This window comes from Pagrus pagrus, assembly GCF_965226575.1.
Source record: "Pagrus pagrus genome assembly, chromosome: 23".
NCBI lineage: Eukaryota > Metazoa > Chordata > Actinopteri > Spariformes > Sparidae > Pagrus > Pagrus pagrus.
Genome location: NC_140205.1, coordinates 11,506,155 through 11,525,343, shown reverse-complemented (window position 1 = coordinate 11,525,343; position 19,189 = coordinate 11,506,155). Strand labels below are relative to the sequence as shown.

The following is a 19,189-nucleotide window of genomic DNA, read 5'->3' as shown; positions in this document are numbered from 1 at the left end:
TGATTTCTAGTGCTAACTTTGCAGTAGTAAAATCATAAATACCATAAATAAGAGATCTATATTTCATCTTGGGTGTAATTAGAGTGAAAGAAACCGCCAGAGTGGCAAATAAGTGCATTTACGCAGCGTGGCGTTGTCAGTTAAACTGTCCAGATCACACGAAGATGATTATCTGAGATGAAAAGAGTCTGGCAACTCCTCCACCCCGCTGGCAAATGTGTTCCTATTCGCTTCTCTTAAACAACATTGAACGGCATCTGCTTAAATGTTCTCCAAGTGCGCGGATCTCGCAGCGCCGCCTGTGCGTAAAAATTAAAAAAGCCGGCTAATGTATTTATTAGCGCGTCTATCGGGCGTGGCTGGCTCGTCTGCCGCGGGGAGGAGGAGGTGGTGGTGGTGGTGGTAAGGGGGGGGGTGAGGCTGAAGCCGTAGTCTGCTCCGGGGCTGCTCGCTGGATGCTCCGTGATGGATGAGGAGTGACAGATCGAGGTTAGCCGCCAGGGGAGCTCCATTTTCTTCCAGCGCAGAGGAGAAAGCCGAGGAGGTGAGACGCCTGGACGCCGAGGAGGGGAAAGGGACGAGGAGCAGACACATTTCCAACCCCTCCTTCCCTCCCCTCTCTCTCTCTCTCTCTCTGACACTCTCTCTCCTCCCGTGCATCACAACCTAGTGGGCTTTACCCGGACTGCACCGCATTGCTGCTGCTGCTGCTGCTGCTGCCAGCCCGACCCAGCCCACTGAACTAACGCACTGACAGGGAAGCAGAGAGAATCTCTCTTTTTCTTTTGGATGCTTGTGCACGCAGCTGGACACTGGATGCAGTGCGGGGTCGTGCGCGTGGACCTGCAGCCTCTCTTTCTCGCTTCTTTCTCTCTGGATTCGCTGTCCTGCTCGGTAATGTCCAGACTTTGGGAGCGGGAGTGACTCGTTGTTGGGGTGTTTTTTTTGGGGGGGGGAGATTGCTGCATAGCGCACGAGAAGAAATTGGGATACCACAAGTTACAAGTTGTTGTTTTTTTGCAGAGCTCGCATCATGAATGTGGCTGCGTACTTGAAACCGCGGGCTCCCCCCAACATGGGTGTTGACTGAATGGAGGAGCCACGGAGGGGATGAGGATGCACTTGTGAGGATTATTAAAAAAAAAAAAAAAACTGCGCTCGATAAATTCCTGGATCATGCAGATTCTGCCGCCGAGGACGTTGCTTGTGTTACTAGCCCACGCTCATGTGCTGTTATCTCTGAGAAATAACGGAGAAGTGCGAACTAAAGAGGACGGCAACACCAGCGCGTACTCCGCCAGGACTTTCCATGGCTCGCTCCATCAGACTAAAGCCCGGGACCGTGCGCTCTCGCCGGGGTACGCCACAGGTGCGTCCTCGGCGGAGCGGGCGATCGTCAGGGGGACCCTCAACTCCACACACCCCTGGAAGAGGGTCGCCGCAGAGGAGACGTGGCGAGTTGGACACACCAAGCGCGACTTCAGCAGGACTGTGACACCCGTGGAGGATCCCAGCGCTGCCTCACATTGGGGCCCGACGCGCCACCACAACAAGAGGATAAAGTTGAATGGCACGGGGACGCCAGCAGGTGGACACTACAATGCGGCTAAGCCCTCTTCAATGGGCCGGGGAGACGGAGGAGGGGGTCCCGACGAGGGCGACAGGCACAAGAGAGGCACAAAAGACGAGCAGAAGAAAGCGTGGAAGAGGGGGAGAAGCCGGCTGAACAAAAGCGCGGCGGTGCCGGCGCAGCCTCACGCGTCGCCGCCGTGGGAACCCATCCCCAAGCCGGTGGCCCTCACCTCCACCGACCTGCCCTTTGACCTCTTCACCAGGAGGCCCGAGTTCTTCACTTTCCGGGAGGATAACCCCTGGGACGCCACTCCGATCACCCCGCCCAGCTCGCAGGATTTCGGGGACGAGATCAAGAACCCCTTCTACCCGGTGACGAGCGAGACCTACGGCGCGTACGCGATCACGTGCGTCTCCGGGGTCATCTTCCTGGTGGGCATCGCGGGCAACATCGCCATCCTGTGCATCGTGTGCCAGAACTACTACATGAAGAGCATCTCTAACTCGCTGCTGGCCAACTTGGCCGTGTGGGATTTCGTGCTCATCTTCTTCTGCCTGCCCATGGTGGTGTTCCACGAGCTGACCAAGTCGTGGCTGCTGGGCGAGTTCACCTGCAAAGTGGTGCCCTACGTGGAGGTAAATGTTTTCTTCTTTTCTCTCTCTCTCTTCCGCGCTCTGAATGTGTCAGGGACGATTACTTGCGGAGGCTTTGAGGCCGTGCTCACAGGCAGGGATGACAGATGGTAAATGGGGCTCATCCAGTGTCATTTACATATCATCCAACCTTGTCTGAATGCGATCACACCTCCGTAGTGACAAAAGGACATAATCTGGAGCACTTTAGGGCGTGAAAATGAAGTTTCACACTCCTCCAGCCTGAGTCAATGGGCTAATAGAGTTGAGTTTTGTTGGAGCCCAATAGGGTGTCACCTCGGCCAATAACAAGGAGGCTCTGTTAGTCTCTTCTATACACCTGCTTCTGGTGGGAGGGAGCCTCACCCAGCCCTCAAGGCATGCAGATAAGACACACGAAGACACAGCAGGCTGTAAGGTTACACATTGTACTGTTGCTGTCAGCTGATAAAACACATTACAGGTAATCTATATTCACACATTCACACACACACTCTCAGTCTCTCCCTGTGTCCCTGTTTGTCTGCCACACACCTATGTTCACGTGTAAGTGGATGGATGCTAGACAGGTTGTTTACACCCAGACGATACCTTCCCCTTTGTGCGCTCACTGCAGTTACATCAGTGTCACGTTCACCCGAGAGGTCTTTTGTATAAAAAACAGGGGTTTTCTAGCTCAGGGGTCTCGAGCCGGTCTTTGAAAGGCCGTCGTCACAACCTGGTTTAAGGCAGGACAAAGAGGGGAGACGGCACACGTGATTTTAACAGGTTTGTCTTGACCCAAATGCATCTTAAATTACACCTGATAGCTGTGGACTTACGGGTGGTGCCCAAGGCCAGGCGAGGTGTGTGGGAAAAAGACCAGAGAGGACGATGTCAGGAGAGAAAGAGTGTGCCGGTCTGAGTTTCTTCAGCCGAGAACAGGTGACCAGAATCCTTCTCAGACTCCACCCTCCAGAGACTGCAGAGCCTGTAGACAGGGAGGGCTGTCACATCATGAGGCGATAATAAGAGCTGGTTAACAGTATGTTATTATCCTTTCACTGGCCCTGTGACAGACGATAAACCTTGACGTCAGGATTTCCGTACCTGAAAAGACATTTTCAGTCATCTAATTACAAATGTGATGGCCGGTTTGATGAGGTGCATCATGTAATTCGATATTTAAAGCGTGACAGACATCATTTAAAGATATAATATGTGAAATTTCTGCATTGAAATTCCTAAATTTATATATATATATATATATATATATATTGTGGAGTTGTGTATTTACATTATTCCAAATCTCGTTTCAACCATCAGAAATCAACAAGTTTACACAAGGTAACGGTGCGTTTCACCTGTCGCTCCTTTTGGGGGTAAGGAAGTGAGCAAACCAGATCAAACTTAACGTGAATAAACTAAAACATAAACTCATCTGTGAAGTTTGACAGCAGGGTCATTTGTGTGTTTATTCACCACAAACAGCTCGATTACATTACCGTAGATAAGCTGTAAACTAGCGGCGACAGCACACTGAGAGTGTGTGTGTCTGTGTTTGAACTCTGGTCAACTCTCATTGAACTCAGCACTCACCAGAGACTCTGGTTCTCTCTCGTATTTTCTTCTCTCGTCCCTGTGTTGTCGTGGTAAAGTACGTTTCCCCTCTGGCTCCATTTGGCTCCAAAGTCATCTCTGAGCTCTCCTCCTGTTGGTAAACAGCTCTGGATCGGATCAGAATCCGATGCGACTGCGGGTGTTTATTCCTCTAGAAGGTCCAGCTCTACCCGACTCGCGCCTCCAAAGCAGCTGAGCAATGGCTAAACCGTGCAGTACAGTTTTAGTAGCTTCAGGTTCCACATGCAGACATTTAATCGCAGCTGTACGATTCCTAATCATCAACAGGTAGCGATTGCTTGCATTTGCACCATCATTTCTTCTTTTTCCGCAGTCTCGCTTGCCAGCCCGTGTCCTCACCGGCCACATGCTGTAATACGCGAACGGTATCTCATTTCATTTGCGAGCACCTTGTGAGCGCATACAGTATTAATTACTGGGGGATCAGAGGAAAACGGAGCCCCTCCCTGTGGTACTGCATACTCGCTAGCCGAGAACCACCACAGGATATTATTTAATAACTTTAATAACATGCAGTGCATTGACCGAGTGGCTACTCTGAAAGCAGAGCGTGTGTTTGTGGAGGAGTGATATTCGCTTGTCTCTGTGCATTCGTTACTGCATGTGAATATGCCTACTATATTGCATATCTATCAGGACATGTGCACTGGGGCCTTCAGTGTGCACTAGTGGCTTCAGTGTGTGTGTGTGTGCGTCAAAACAGGCCGTGAGTAATGCAGCCCGGGGCTAACTCTCTCCCTGTGGAGCGTTCAGTGAAACACACACATATGCACACAGATTCCCCCTATAGAGTGACTTTATTCGTCACTTAACCCAAATTCGGTCACAGTGCAGATCAACATTTGGCCTTAAATGAGGACACACATGCTCGGTCGCACATGCTCGAATCTGCACTCGCACGCACGCACAACAAGGAGCCTCACTTTACGTGCGTGCATGCGCTCTCAATCAGAAGGCGGTATGGATAATGTATCGCAGTCCCCCTGAGCGAGGGAGCCTCCCATGGCGCTGCCTTCAGCGAGCCTTGTTTTATTCAGGGTTTAGCAGAGCGTGGCAGTCTCCAAACCTCAAAGAGAAAGCAATTCTAGGCGTGAGATGTGAGAAAACACGGCAGGGAAAATTGTGAGAATGCTGCACAAAATAAAGATGTGGGTTACAGCCAGCCCGCATTATTTCAGACACGCTCCTGTTTCATGCTGCTGTCACTGCAGACGACCCCTCCAGGAAGTGATGCGCAGAGCAGCAAATTCAGCCAAAACTAATGGGCGATAATTGGGTTCCTGCACCTGGCAGTTGATTAGGATAAGACCTGAAAGTAGGGTAAAATAACAAATAAGCAGTGCAGTAAGCATTTTACAAGCCAGAGGAGGAGGAAAATAAATCATTTGTCAAGGTTCGTTCAGGGCTGTGCTGCTGGAGAGCAGTGGCTTTATAAAGTTTTTTGTCTCATTACTCCAAAATACAGAGCCGCTCACGAAGCGCATTATTGGTGGGTGCCTGTCGGCTGAGTTTATTGTTTAGCAGCATAAAAACCAAGTTTGTTCACAAGATTATTATGACGGTGAGAGTAAGCAGGGCAGACTATGAATACAATGTGTGTGTGTAATGCAGTACGCAGATTTAAATCAGGCTCGAGCGTGAACTTACCGTGACGTCACCCACTGGTTTGTGGACTGCAGTTTTGCGGCCTCAAGTTCGGCACTGCGCCCGTCGCCATCTTGGTTTTTTGGAGCCACAAGTGACCATATTTGGACCAGAGGGTTAAGCCAGTGAGGATATCCTGATAAAAGCACACCATGGTAGCGTCTTGTTAATCACGAGGTAGCCACGCTCTAAAGCGCGCCCTGCTTTATCGTCTATTTCGCTCTAAATGGGGCCATAATTTACTAAATGAACATCACGCTGTGTTGAAGAAGACTTAAAACTAGCGATTAAGACCATAGACTCATTAGGAAATGGTTTACTGAGGTAATTAATCAAGTGAGAAGTAGGCTCATTTTCTCATAAGCTTACATACAATTGGAGTTCTTTTTGCAGCCAGTGGAGTTGCTCCCATCTGACCGTTAGAAAGAATGCAGGTGTACGGCACTTCGCATTGGTTTCACTTTCCAGACAACAGCTAATGATGGGGATGAATTTGTCCCACATGCGCGGCAGCGTAACGACCACTCCCATTGGTGGACAGGAACGCCTGTGTCCACTCCTTTCTGAAGCTGATTTACAGCTAATTGCCAATCTCCATCATGGGACATAAATCCAGCGACTCTCCGAGGACTCATTCTCTACTTTGTGGTACATTGGCAATTCCACTAACAGTCCTGCTATATTGTTTGGGGGCGTAGCGGCTTGTAATGATGGATAGTGCGTGTGTCATTATGCGTTTTCCAATTTCAAAATATAGCACAACTTAATGTGGATAATTATGTCCCCTATCACACAAATGTCACTATTTGAATATATTGAGTATTTTGCTCTGCTCTTCTCTGTTGTGTTTGTCCCTACTGCACCCAACTGTGTGGTGAATCCTTTAGTTTGTGCACCTCATCTACGCGTCTGGCTCCAACTGTGCAGCACGATACCCTGTGGTCAGAAAACCGTAGGCCGTCCTCGCCATTGTACAGCGGGCTTCGGCAGGCAGGAGAGCAGACTATTGAAGCCGAGCAAGAAAGAGGCTGAGGAAAGTGAGAGCACGATAGATTGGGATCGGGGGAGAAAGAGCCAGAGGTAGACCCATTTATTGTCCTGGAATTGGCGGTAATGGCGGGACATACATCAGCTTGACATGTTCGCGCTGGCTGTTCCAGCTCACACGCACGCGCACACACTCGGCAGTAACTAGATCAGAATTACAAATTCCGTGTCCGTGTTACATCTGAGAATACGCGGCCATCTGCAGGACCCGGAGAGCCCACGTCCAAACACCTTTCCTCGGAGAAAGCTGATGAACGTCTGTCTAACTACCTTGCCTGTTCACACACACGCACACAAAGTCAGCAGGGTGTGCTGATCCCCCAGATGGGTGGGATGGCCTTCTCGCCACTGATCGCTGCCCTCGGCCGTTCTCCCCGTCTCTCTCTCTGCATCAGCTATCTGTGATTAAAAACAGGCCTCGGGGGGGAAGACTCACTCACACATACACTTACACATGGTATGAAAGCATTTGGCACACACACACACACACACACACACACACACAGTTGCTCTTATACACTGAATGCACACGTGCAGTTACAGTATAGACACCGTTGCAACACATGCACACGAATTATGTACACACTAGATCTTGTGCCCGATTCGTTTCTCAGCCCCGTCTATTAGGCACGCGAATGATGGTTAATTGGAGGATATGTAAATTATTCAGGGTATATAATTAGTGGCTCTACATAATGCATGATGGTGAGTCCACTCACTCAGCTCTTTGTCCGTGGATGAGTAGATATTGTGTTTTTGTATGATGAGACGAGACCAGGCAACAGCGTGAAGCGAAGATTAGGCTTGCAGTTGGATGCAATTAACTAAATTGATAATTATCCATGTAAATATGAAATATTCGTTGGCTGGTTAGCAGTGTGAATTAAGTATGTTGGCGAAAGAATGGCTAATGTGTTTCAGATCAACATGGACCAGAGAAGAGAGGAGAATAATGCATTTTGCGTCGCCTTCCGACATCACGCTCTAGCCAGCGGTCAGTGATCTGGAACTGGACTCATCCAGCAGTGACTGTATGCAGACGGCAGAATAAAAGTGTTTTAATGTCCGGGGGGGAAACTGCCGCAGGTCAGGATATAATTTGATGGAAGAGAAATTTATTGTGTGGAAGAAAACTGCCTCAGACACACTGTAAGAGGCCATAAAGCAGCAGTATACAGTGGAATACTGCAGTGGATTGTTGTGACCAATTTAATTAACGAAAGCAGACAGAAAGATGAATATTTGTGAGTGCCTGCCCCATTTATTCTTGGATTCTATGGATCTCTGTTCCTGGCTGGTAGAATTGTTCCTTTTGTTCGTAGAACGGAGGAGAAAAGACTGAAAGTTCATTCAGTAGACAGACTCAGCCCAAGGACCATTCTGGAGAGATTTCGATCGCATCAATCTTCCTCAGCTGGTTGCCTGGCGACCTCACGGCCACGACAAGACTCCAGGAAGCTGCCAGGAATAGTCTGGCACACAAACCACCGTAAAAACCTCAACATTTTGGTTTTTTTTAAAGATTAAGCAGATTAAACGTGTCAATCGGTGAGAATCAGAGGTGATGGGCAGAGCCAGGCTAGCTGTTTCCCCTTGTTTTCAGTCTTCGTGCTAAGCTAAGCTAACTGGCTGCCAGCTCCTGCTTCACATGGCTGGGTACTGAGTTTCTAATCTAGTTGCATGATTGAAAGCACCAGAACAGCTACTAAATTGTCCTTGTGGTGGGTTTTTTTTCAACATGAACCCACAGGCGAGGTTGAAGGTTCATTCTTGACCTTGGGAACAGCAGCGTCACAGCGTTACAGTCCACTTGCTTACGTTTTCGAAGCTTTCAGCCACATTCTCATGGTCGTCACGAGATCCAAGATTCCCTTCTTATATCATTTGATATACAGCTCAGTTAGTTGTGCAGCGAGGGGTCCTATTAACTGACTGTGTTGAAACATGACCCGATCTGTGACTCTACACCGTGACATGATCCGAACGTAAGTTTTGTGATCTGTCGCACCCTGTCACAAAGGAATCTTCATCAGCCCTCCAGAATATATTTAGCCGTATGTCTGTCACAATACATCATAATCCCACATAGACATAAACTCATACGCACCATTCACAGTTCTGCCCGCAATAAGACAGGCATTTAAATAATTCTGCATAAATGTGGACGTGCACAGGCACACACATACGCTCAAATGAGTGTGCACGCTCACATAGATCAGGTTTCTGCCTCTCCCGGCAGCACGGCCCAGCTGTTAGACGGATGGTGGCTGTCAGCAGCAGGGTCTCTCTGGTTAGAGTTATGGTCGGCTGCAGCCTGCACTGGGTCACGCACTCAACCTAGAAAGAGGACTGCAGCTGGAGTAACCCTTTGTCTCCCTGGCTTATTACTTGAAGACTGTGTGTGCGCGGTGTTGTTGTTGTTGTTGTGTGTCCACATTAGCTCATTCATCACCTGATAACACCCATTACCCCTGACAGTGGCTGTAGTCACAGTATGGCTGCACAGGCTGCGCCGGTCCTTGTTAAAACCCAATTAATAACGCAAGGCCTTTGTGCCACCAGCTCGCAGGACCTTTAATCAGGAAGTTAATGGGCCGTTATTAAAAACAGCACCAGGGGAAAATGTCTTTCTCACTTGCTGTGCAGATAGAAGGACAGAACCAGAAAAACATGTGTTGAAGATGAAAGCCCTTTTTATGTTCCCTTTTTTTTTTTTTTTTGAACCCTTGAAGTCCAAGGTTGAGAAGAAATTTCCGTTTTTCCACTTCATGTCACCTGTGAAGTGGAAAAAATGGTACTGAGTGACTTCAAAAGACCATGACGGGTGACTTTCAGTTGAGGAAAATTGTGAAGGTCGAAGTAAAGCGTGTCAACGAAACCATAACTTACACGTATAATTCAACAATTTGGGGGAAAAAAACACTTATTGGCGTTTTTGTTTCAAATTAGAAGAGAAATCAGTTACAGCCTCATCTGTGTCGGCCTACAGAAAAGATACATCTACAGGCAGTAGTCGGCTAGCTTATGGTTTTACGAGGTACAATGTGGAAAATTCTTTCTCAGGTACGCACATAAGCCCTAATTTAAAAAAAAAAACAGATATATTGTGCTAATAAGTGAGCTACTGCTAAGCTAAGCTAACTGGTTCCTGCGCTGTACACATATTCACTTTCTTGCAGTGAATTAGCAAAGAAGATCGATACCACTCTGTTGTTTGTTTGGAACGATACATCTAAAAAGCCAGTAGTTGATTAGCTTAGCTTAGCATGATAGACAGGGGGAAACAGATCTGTCTAGCCTATGTTCAAATCAGTTCATGGTTTTACGAGGGACTAAGTGTCAAACCCGACAACAATTCTAAAAACAAGATATTGAAAAAAAATAAAAAACATTCACCTTGTTTAAAAATTCATTACTGTTATGAATAAGTATTAAGAATTAAAACAACAATAATTTAGAAGCACTCTTTCTGGCCCCGAAGCGAGCAGGCCCGTCATCTCACCAGCAGCTAAAGTGAACATGACAGGGTCAACGCTGCTCTTTTGGAAGAAATGCCATATTAACATTTTTAATCATTCTGAGGCTGTCTGGGCTCGTTTCTCTCCTCCTGTCACTTCGGACCGTCTCGAACTCCTTGACGACCGACTCCCCTTCTCTATTGTCTTCTGTCCGCTCTCTCATTCCTTCTCTCGTTCTCCCACTCCCTTTTCTCTCAGTCCCTCATTAGCATAACCCCCATCCACAAACACACAGCTTCATCGCCCCACCAGGCCTGACTCTCGGACTCTCTCTCTCTCTCATCTCCCCTCCAGTACAAAGCTATGCTTGTTCATCCTGCCCTTGCTCTCCGCCCCGACAAGCTGATCAAAGCTGTGTTTCCTGCTCCTCCGTGACAGCCTTTAAAGCTGTTCCAGCCCTGTTGTTCAAGCCATGAAATATTCACCACGTGCATGCACCTGTACACGTGTACCGGATGGGCATTTTTATGTGTGTGTGTGTGTGTGTTCAACTAAAGCCACCACATGTGGGAATACAGGTGTGGATGTTTACAGAAGTGGCTTCTTTAACTATGTATGAAGGAAAAACAACTTTATTTTCAAGGGGCCAATCTACAGGGATTTTTAACCGTTAATGTAGTCAGTAAAAACCTTGAACCAGCAGCCGTCAAAAACACCTCATTGTTCTCCACTGACACTAAAATCTATTCCTCACACATAATGTTATGTGGAGAGGGAGATATAAATAGCGGACGGCAATTTCGGCGGAAGGTATCCACACTGACGGGCTATTTAGAGAATGAAGTGAGCACATTGAGTTGCGCGTCTGTATTAGCAACCTGTTGCAGAGTGGGGATAAGGAAAAGCTGTTGAGATTCTGTATCAGCGTAACAGCTCCAAGCTGATCTCTTCACGGATATTACACAAAACATCCAGGTCACAATAGCACATTTTTTACTTCTATACACTTTGAATCGGATTGGATTTTCACTGGATCAAAGTGCCACCGGTTTAGAGGGCCATTTGAATTTATTTCTAGTAGGTTCTTGTGCATTTAAAAGGTCTCGGAAGTTTAAAAGCCAACCGAAGCTCCTCTCTCCCACAGAAAACGCTGCTCCTGAAGTGCCTGAAACGCCCCAGTAGACTTTGTGACATCACGCTACATCACCATGTCACACATTTGTGTAACTTACACTTATATTCTCGGTAGAAGTGAAGCTAACTGGAAGCTGAAAACACGACAGAGCTGACCGGTGACGTGCGCTGCCACGCAGGCTCAGGCGTGTGTGAGCTGACCAATCAGAGCAGACTGGGTATCTGGGAAGGGGGGCCTTAAAGAGACAGGAGCTAAAACAGAGGAGGAAGAGAGAAAACTGACGTGTTTTCCGAGCATAACGCCCTCATTATTGTATGATTTGCTGCTCACTTGCAGTAGAAGTGATCTGATGCACACTTTAACTCAGGATTAGGCTGTTTTTCGGACAATTTTAATAACACGTCGTCCTACATTGCAATATTTTTGTATCTTGCATTCCCTAAACAAATGCAAATCCTGTCCCTGCAACTACACATGAGCATGACTGACTTTTCTGAGCTCTTTATAATTCACATTTTTTTCTGTTGTTTATGCCAGTTACCACCACCTGTAGACACTGATGACTGTAAGATGACAACATCTGCGATGTGCACGCCGAATTTGACACCACCTAAAGGATTAATCCGTCAAATAAACAGGCTTTAAGAAAAATGACTTGCTTAAATAAATGACTAATTATTGTGCTGCTCTGGCTGAGATTCAAAACTATTCACTGCAATTATAATTACAAGGTTGTGGCGTGACGTCAGGTGACGAACCGTCCCGGTCCAGAGCACAGTCACATTGATCACAGTTGCTGTTCAGTGTGCTGGAGCCCGTCGGTGGTTTGTCTGCCCCACTTACCCCCTCGCTGTTTCACATGGTCGCCCTTCATTAGTCTGGTTAGGACGTCCATGTGTGTCAGAGGGTCAGTGTGTGTCTGTGTGTGTGTGTGTGTGTGTGTGTGTGTGTGTGTGTGTGTGTCAGGCTTAGATACACGGAGCATCTTGCAGCGTGTGTACATCTATATCTGTCCAGGAAGTATGTGTTTAGAGCACTAAAGCCTTGGCTCACCAGGGCCATCTGGGAAGCTGGCTGTTGTAATTAAATTTGATATGAAGAGGGGAGTGGATGGAGGGAAGGAAGGAGGGGTGTGCGAACAGGAACAGAGGCTGAGGAGGATAGAAAGAGGCGAGAGTCAGAGGAAGAAAAGGTAGGCAAGGTGAGGCAGGATGGGAGGATGGTGGTGGGGGGATCAGTGGCTGTTCTGGAAGATTTTGTGCTCGAGGCGAAATCGTGGAGGGGAACTGGTTCATGTAAGGATAGCACTACACACACGCACGCACACACACATGCACACACTCCAGCTGCAGAGGGATGTTTTGCAGGGTGCCCACTCTGCCAAAATGACTGTTAATCCAACAGATGCTTTCACATGCTGGGGAAATTTGTGAGCTCTCTGACAATTTGCAGACTTTTTTTTACACCGAGAACATGGAGGTAATTAGCTCTTACATGAAGGTTTTGAGTGAAATGTTAATTAGAAAACAGCGGAATATTTAGGAACTTTGTTAATTAGTACGACTGTCATTGAATGGGGCGTGCGAAAAGACATTTGAGTGAATGTGACGACAGCTTTTAATCCACTGTGTAGCATGAACTAGCTCTGTGCGTGTGTGTGTTGGCTCACTCTATTTCTGTCTGTCTGTGGCTTCTTTCCTCTGTCACACACACATTCGCACATTCGAGGATGCTACACAGTGTTAATAGCAGCTTACAGCCCTCCATTGTGCTTCTGTTGCTCCACTGCTTGTAATTACAGTCGTGTCAGGTGCACCCAAAGGCCTCTGCCATCACTGGGTGTCCTGCTTTTTATTTACGGTATGTGCTGGTAGCTGACTTGTCAACTGGTTTGTGTTTGTTTGTGTGAGGCAAATCTACATGTTTACGTGCATGTTGACATTTTCTACACTGTCGATAATTTTGTCAGCTCCTAGTTATTGTTTTATTCATTAAAGACTGAGAACCCGCGGAGCTTGACTCAACCTCGCGAAAGCGTCACATGCAGCTCAGCCCATCTGTCAGCTCGCATGAGGCTATTGTTAGCGTAGCTCTGAGGCTCACTTTTCTCCCTGTTATTCTCCCCTGCAGTCATGTGCTGTTTCGTGCATTGAGTTTGAAGATGTAAACAGCATCACTGAGGCAACCCGATCCACGCGAGTACTTTCACAGGCCGCTCTTACTCCAAACGTGTCAAATACAGCAGCTTGTCTTTGGTGCTACGCTTCACAGTATGGTGCTATAGTTACCCCTGTAGTGTCACTTGTTGAAGCGTCCATCTACTAAGTTACATTAGATAATTTAAATCATAGAATGATCTTAACCTAAACCTAACCAATTAATTATGTGGAACGTCATTGTAAGATTTTCTCTTTATCTGTTTCCTCAGGTGGCCTCCCTCGGTGTAACCACCTTCACCCTGTGCGCTCTGTGCATCGACCGCTTCCGTGCGGCCACCAACGTCCAGATGTACTATGAGATGATCGAGAACTGCACCTCCACTACCGCTAAGCTAGCCGTCATCTGGATCGGTGCTCTCCTGCTGGCCCTCCCGGAGCTCCTCATCAGGCAGCTGGTGACGGAGGACACAGGAATCCCAGATGAGCCTCCCGTTGAACGCTGCATCATCAGGATATCCACCTCGCTCCCCGACATGCTCTACGTGCTGGGCTTGACCTACGAGGGCGCTCGGCTGTGGTGGTGCTTCGGCTGCTACTTTTGCCTCCCGACCCTCTTCACCATTGGGTGCTCGTTGGTGACGGCTCGGAAGATCCGGCGTGCGGAGCAGGCTAGCGTGCGCAGCAACAAGAAGCAGATCCGGCTGGAGAGCCAGATGAACTGCACCGTTGTGGCGCTGGCGATCGTCTACGGCGCGTGCGTGGTCCCCGAGAACATCTGCAACATCGTTTCCGCGTACATGGCGGCCGGCGTTCCCGAGCACACCATGTCCGTCCTCCATCTTCTCTCCCAGCTGCTGCTGTTCTGCCGGGCCGCCGTGACGCCGGCGCTGCTGCTCCTCCTGTGTCGCCCGCTGGGAAGGGCCTTCCTGGACTGCTGCTGTTGCTGCTGCTGCTGTAACCACGCACCCTCCTCGGCCACGGCCAGTGACGATAACGAACACGAGTGCACCACCGAGCTGGAGCTGTCGCCGTTCAGCACCATCCGCAGGGAGCTAAGTAACTACACACCTGCCGGGTCCAACTGCTAAACAGACATTCCTCATCAGGGATGGAGATTTCAGTAGCCTGCTCAGCCTTTGGCTTGTTTTCTCAGACTCGGCTAGGAGAGATTTGCCTTACCTGGTCTAGTTACATTTTCAATGGGGGCACGGATAAAATTGGACAATGAATAATCACATTCAGCCAGTGTCCTACATCCTCAACCTTCACTTCTTACAACAGTAACGTACATTTACAGTAACAGTATAACACTTATTTTCCAGGAAATCTAACAGAAAAGCCACATCTTCTCGTCACTCATGCCCTGGGGTGCTCTAAAAACAGGGTCAGTACATATTTTTAGCAATCCTGCCTGAAACCTTTAAAACTAACAAACCTCCCTGCTGTAGACCTTGTATGCCTAAATATCTTTGGACAGTTGGCCTCTTAACCTGTCTGATGTCTGGTTCCTCACAGGAGGTCTGAATCAGGTTAACTTGTTCTGAAGCAGAAACAAACTGCTGCGTCTCCCACAAGGCCTTGTGCTATCATGACAGGGACAGGGAATAATATACTGTACAATGTACATAGGGAAATGATTGTACAGAATATGTCACAATATGTGATGATAAATGTATTTGGCCTATTTATGTATGGGAGACTCCGTACTGTATAATCAATGCCAATCACCCTCCAAACGTGTCACTGTCGAAATTATGGGGAGTAATTAATCACCGAGTGCAACCTTGTATAATAACTCCAGCTAAACATATGGGCCGACACTGCCTATAGAAATACAGGACAACAACAGCTGTACATGTACAGTTCATTTAATGCTGCACACACGGGAACAAGGCTTATCGTAATTAAAAACAATGCAGGGCGTCTCTGCAAGAGGAAAAAAAAAAAACACAAGAGAGGAGAGGAGAGCGCATTGAAGAATCCAAATGTACACATTAACACTGTATATTGAAAAAAATATCCTGTTGACTCAAACATAGCTGGGCTGGTCTCAGAGATACACAAACACGGAGGACGTGAGTGGAATTAAAAAGGTTCGGAACGGACTAATTGAAATCTAATTGGCGTTGAACGGAGCGGAATGGAATCGAATTAAAACACCACAGATTCAATTGAACGGAGTGAATATGAAAAGAGGGGAAAGTAATGGAACATAACACCGTGGAATATGATGGAAAAGGGTCGGACTCGGCGTGGACTGGACTGAAAATGAATATCTGCACTACACTGTTGTATCATGTTACGCCTTACACTTCGGGCTGTATATATACTGTACACTTTCTTTGGTGCTCTTATGATGAATGCGCTGTAAACAACAAATCCATCGGTTCGACTTGGAATCGCAAGTAATTGAGCGGAGCACTTTGTTTTTGGTCAAAAAGACAGATTACAGCTATCTGTGACTCTTGGAAGACTTGAAAAATAATGGGTTTCGAGTATAAAGAAATCAATGTGGAGGTTACTGAGTAGACAGTTTACAGAGGTCACTTGAAGCTTTGAGCGTGAAAACTGCCTTTGTCAAGCTCAAGTCTGGTAGCACTTAATTCTACAGTAAATTAATTACTCAGTGTTTTCTAGGTCACTGGTAAATACTAATACATGAAAAGCTATTGACTTGTAATTAACATTGTAGATACTGTAATAGGTGCAATATTGAACTACATATTTGTACTATTACACTGGTACAGAAATGTAGTTTCTTGTAAATCGATCGACAGTAATTATCAATCATCTACCAGATCATTTCAAATTATTGTTTAATTACAATGTAAATACAATGCTGTAATGTAATTATGAGGAAATTGTAGCCTATATTTGTATCAATTATTGGAAAGTAAATACACATAGCTGTTTAATTTTTTTACAAGTTATTTATTTACAATTGCTGAACTTTAAAATGAAGTGCTACTACATGTGCGTAAATTAACTTGAGACAAGATTAACAGTTAGCTAAATTCCTCCCGCCAAAATTGATTAGCCTATCCTGCCTTAGCAATCGCCGCTAGCCAGGTCTGTGAAGCATCGAAACAGTGTGGAGGGTGGTGTCTCTTTTTATAGCGCTCTCAAAATCAAAAAGAGCAAAAAGTGAAAGGATAACACAATATGTTTATCATCTGTCCTTGGCATGTCCTGCTAACTAGCCTCCAGGGTGGATGCCATCAGAGATTAGCAAGAGTTCCCTCTAGCAACCTCAATTTCTCTTATCTGAGATAGCATTAGCCTATGTTTGCCAAACACATTGGTAAGACGGCATCCAACGCCTATTTTCTGATAACGTTGTAAAGTGAAAAGATACTGTTACCATTACAAACAAGTATGTGCGCTAAAGCAGCCGAACAAAGTTGTGTTACAACAAATTTTTGTAGTCCTTAATTACAGTTTTTCTCATCTGGCTTACAATACTAGAACCAGCTCTACACAACAACACAAGAACGATGCTTCTTTATTGACATGTCTTCTACAGGGATCAACTGGTCCGAATGCTAACTTTATGCTTCGGACCTGTTAGCTTTAGCCTCAGTCTCTCAGCAAGTAATGTAGGCCTAGCCATCAAGTAGCCTGCATATTTCAGACCCCCTTTTACCAGGTTCTTGTTTTAAAATGAGTCTAAAAAATCTGCTGGAGGGAGTTTCAGTCAACTCACGCTGTTATTGTTAGCCTAGTTAGCTAGCTAGCTTCAGCTAAGAGGTCTGAAACAAAGGACCCATTTTGAAAAGTCCGTCATTAAACAGCATATGTGACAATAGAAAGCTGGACAGGTGTAGCAACAGTAGCCTGACTAAATTAGGCTAGTCAGGCTATTCCGTGGTTTCTTGACCACTGATACCCGTTGCAGTTTCATTACTTGAGTCTTTAAGGCGAACCGATGAAATGTTTTTCAGTGTATAAATTTACAAGTGTATTGTACTGTAAATCTGTTTTCTTAATCCTACCAATCAGACCTGGGTCAGAACACGGTTCAAGCCACCATTACATCTTATTTCAATGCAGGTAATTGAAGTTATATTGAAAACTGAAGAAAAAGCCCAAACATTTGGTACATAAACAGTAGTATTATGATAGAGGGCTTCTGTTGACGACCAAAATTACTCTTAAAACCTTTATTTTGTTTGATAAACTTAATAAAAAATCAATTTTTTAAAAATATTCATAAGATTAATGGTGGTGAGCTCTGTGATGACCCGCGTGTGATGTTCATTGGTATACTGTATATTGCGATGAATCTTTTGCATACGATTCTGCACTGCCAAACACCTTCTCTCTCTTGTCTGTCTCTCGTGCTCTTGTGGTAGTAGCACACTATCTCTGGGTGTCTCTCTTAGCTCGGAGGTCAGTTTGCCCACACCTCCATCAACACAGGAAGACGAGTATTACTACAAAACATCAATCACTAAAGGTCTGACGGGCACCCAAGGCCAGTCGTATCAGAACACACTGGATAAGGGTAAAGATTGGGGTTTTCTTTTTTTCCCAGCAACCCTTTGGCTCTAATGAACTCCAGTTTATGAGCTCCAAGAGATCCAGGTGGATGTAGCCTCTGGCTGGCACCGCCTGCAGTTTTTCAACTTAATAGAGGAAATGGGCAGAAGCAGAACAGCAGTGCAACACAATGCCCCGCAGCCTGTTTGACAACTCTTTTTATTACCACCACTATCAGGTTATTGTGGGCCGATGTGTGAACCTGTCCAGGGAATTTAATTGCCCGAGCACCACACCATTGTGTTTTCTTTTTTGTATTTAGCTCAGTGAGTCTGGATTTCCCCCGCCTGTGTTGCGATGCGAGCGTAAACTGACCTCCTGAATCGGACTCTCTTTTTCTGCATATTTCTGGGAGTATAGCTCATTCTAAATGGCTCAGTGTGTTAGTAACGTGGTTCAAACTATTGATGAAGTGATTCTTGTAAATCAGTCAGTGAGACGTTTATTCTGAGTTTTGTGAGTATCCTCTTCACTCTGAGCAAGTTGTGTCTGTATTTGATACCTGAAAATGTTAAGCACACGACCACTATTGTCTCCAAGTCTAGTCACTGGTTTCTAAATAGCTTTTTATATAGCCAAAAAACTGTCCCTTTGTTTATCAAAGAACTTTATCTTGAAAACTGTATATTAAAATCCTAAATGTACTATCACTGCTCTCTTGACTCATTGTGTGTATTAAGGTCATCGGTTCTCTGTGAGATCCCCACAAAGCTATTTGTGTAATGAGAGTGTTGCAAAGGAAAGTTGCCCGCCGTCATCTCTGATCATTTTTTGTTTCGCTTGAATAAAAACAGAACTCGGTATAATCAGAAAATCTCCTCTGGCTTATTCAGAGCAAAGAAATAATCCAGCCTCTTGCCTCGGTGCCAAAGGGTTGTTGCCATGGATCTAATTGACGTACTAGAGCTACTCCAGCAGTTTAATAGACTTGGGAGAGACAGACTTTTAAAATAGAGTGGAGGAAGAACAACAACAAAAGCCCCAGACTTTTAGTCTTTAGTGTGGTTCAAGCTACAAAAACACTGGATCCTACATTTCCCATAATGCCGCTCAATAGTTGCAGTACGAGTATTGTTATTTTCCCTGTTTTCACTGTTTTCAAGTCTGAGTACTTCCCATAACAGGTAAACAAACCTCACTGTATGGGTGGAAGAAGTGAGCTGAGTGTGATGTTTGACTGTTGGCTGAGAAATATTGAAGAAAATGTAACAGGTCCGGTTCTGCAGAGGTGCCAGAGAGAAAGAAAAGATGTGCCCTGGAGGATTGTTTTCACACTCATCTGCTGAGGAGAGGTTATAGTTAAAGACATGCACACACAGGCTCTACAATTTTGACAGAGCAGCGAGTTTGTGACTAGTTTCATGAAGTGTGATGTAGAAAGT

The 19,189-nt window shown here is 46.2% G+C and overlaps 1 protein-coding gene across 1 annotated transcript; it reads left to right on the top strand.

The window, feature by feature from the left end:
* Positions 1–432: 432 nt before the first annotated feature.
* On the top strand, positions 433–18,457 carry gpr37b (G protein-coupled receptor 37b). The gene is made up of 2 exons (XM_084345908.1): positions 433–2,208; positions 13,538–18,457. Exons 1-2 carry the CDS (start codon positions 1,177–1,179, stop codon positions 14,354–14,356), a joined length of 1,851 nt encoding a protein of 616 aa, XP_084202034.1. The 5' UTR covers positions 433–1,176; the 3' UTR covers positions 14,357–18,457.
* The last annotated feature ends 732 nt before the right edge of the window (positions 18,458–19,189 follow it).

Bases quoted from the DNA above. Each gene is read 5' to 3' on its own strand.
- gpr37b (XM_084345908.1), top strand. From the start codon at position 1,177: ATGCAGATTCTGCCGCCGAGGACGTTGCTTGTGTTACTAGCCCACGCT. The intron at 2,209-13,537 runs GTAAATGTTTTC...CTGTTTCCTCAG, and splicing joins AAGTGGTGCCCTACGTGGAG to GTGGCCTCCCTCGGTGTAAC.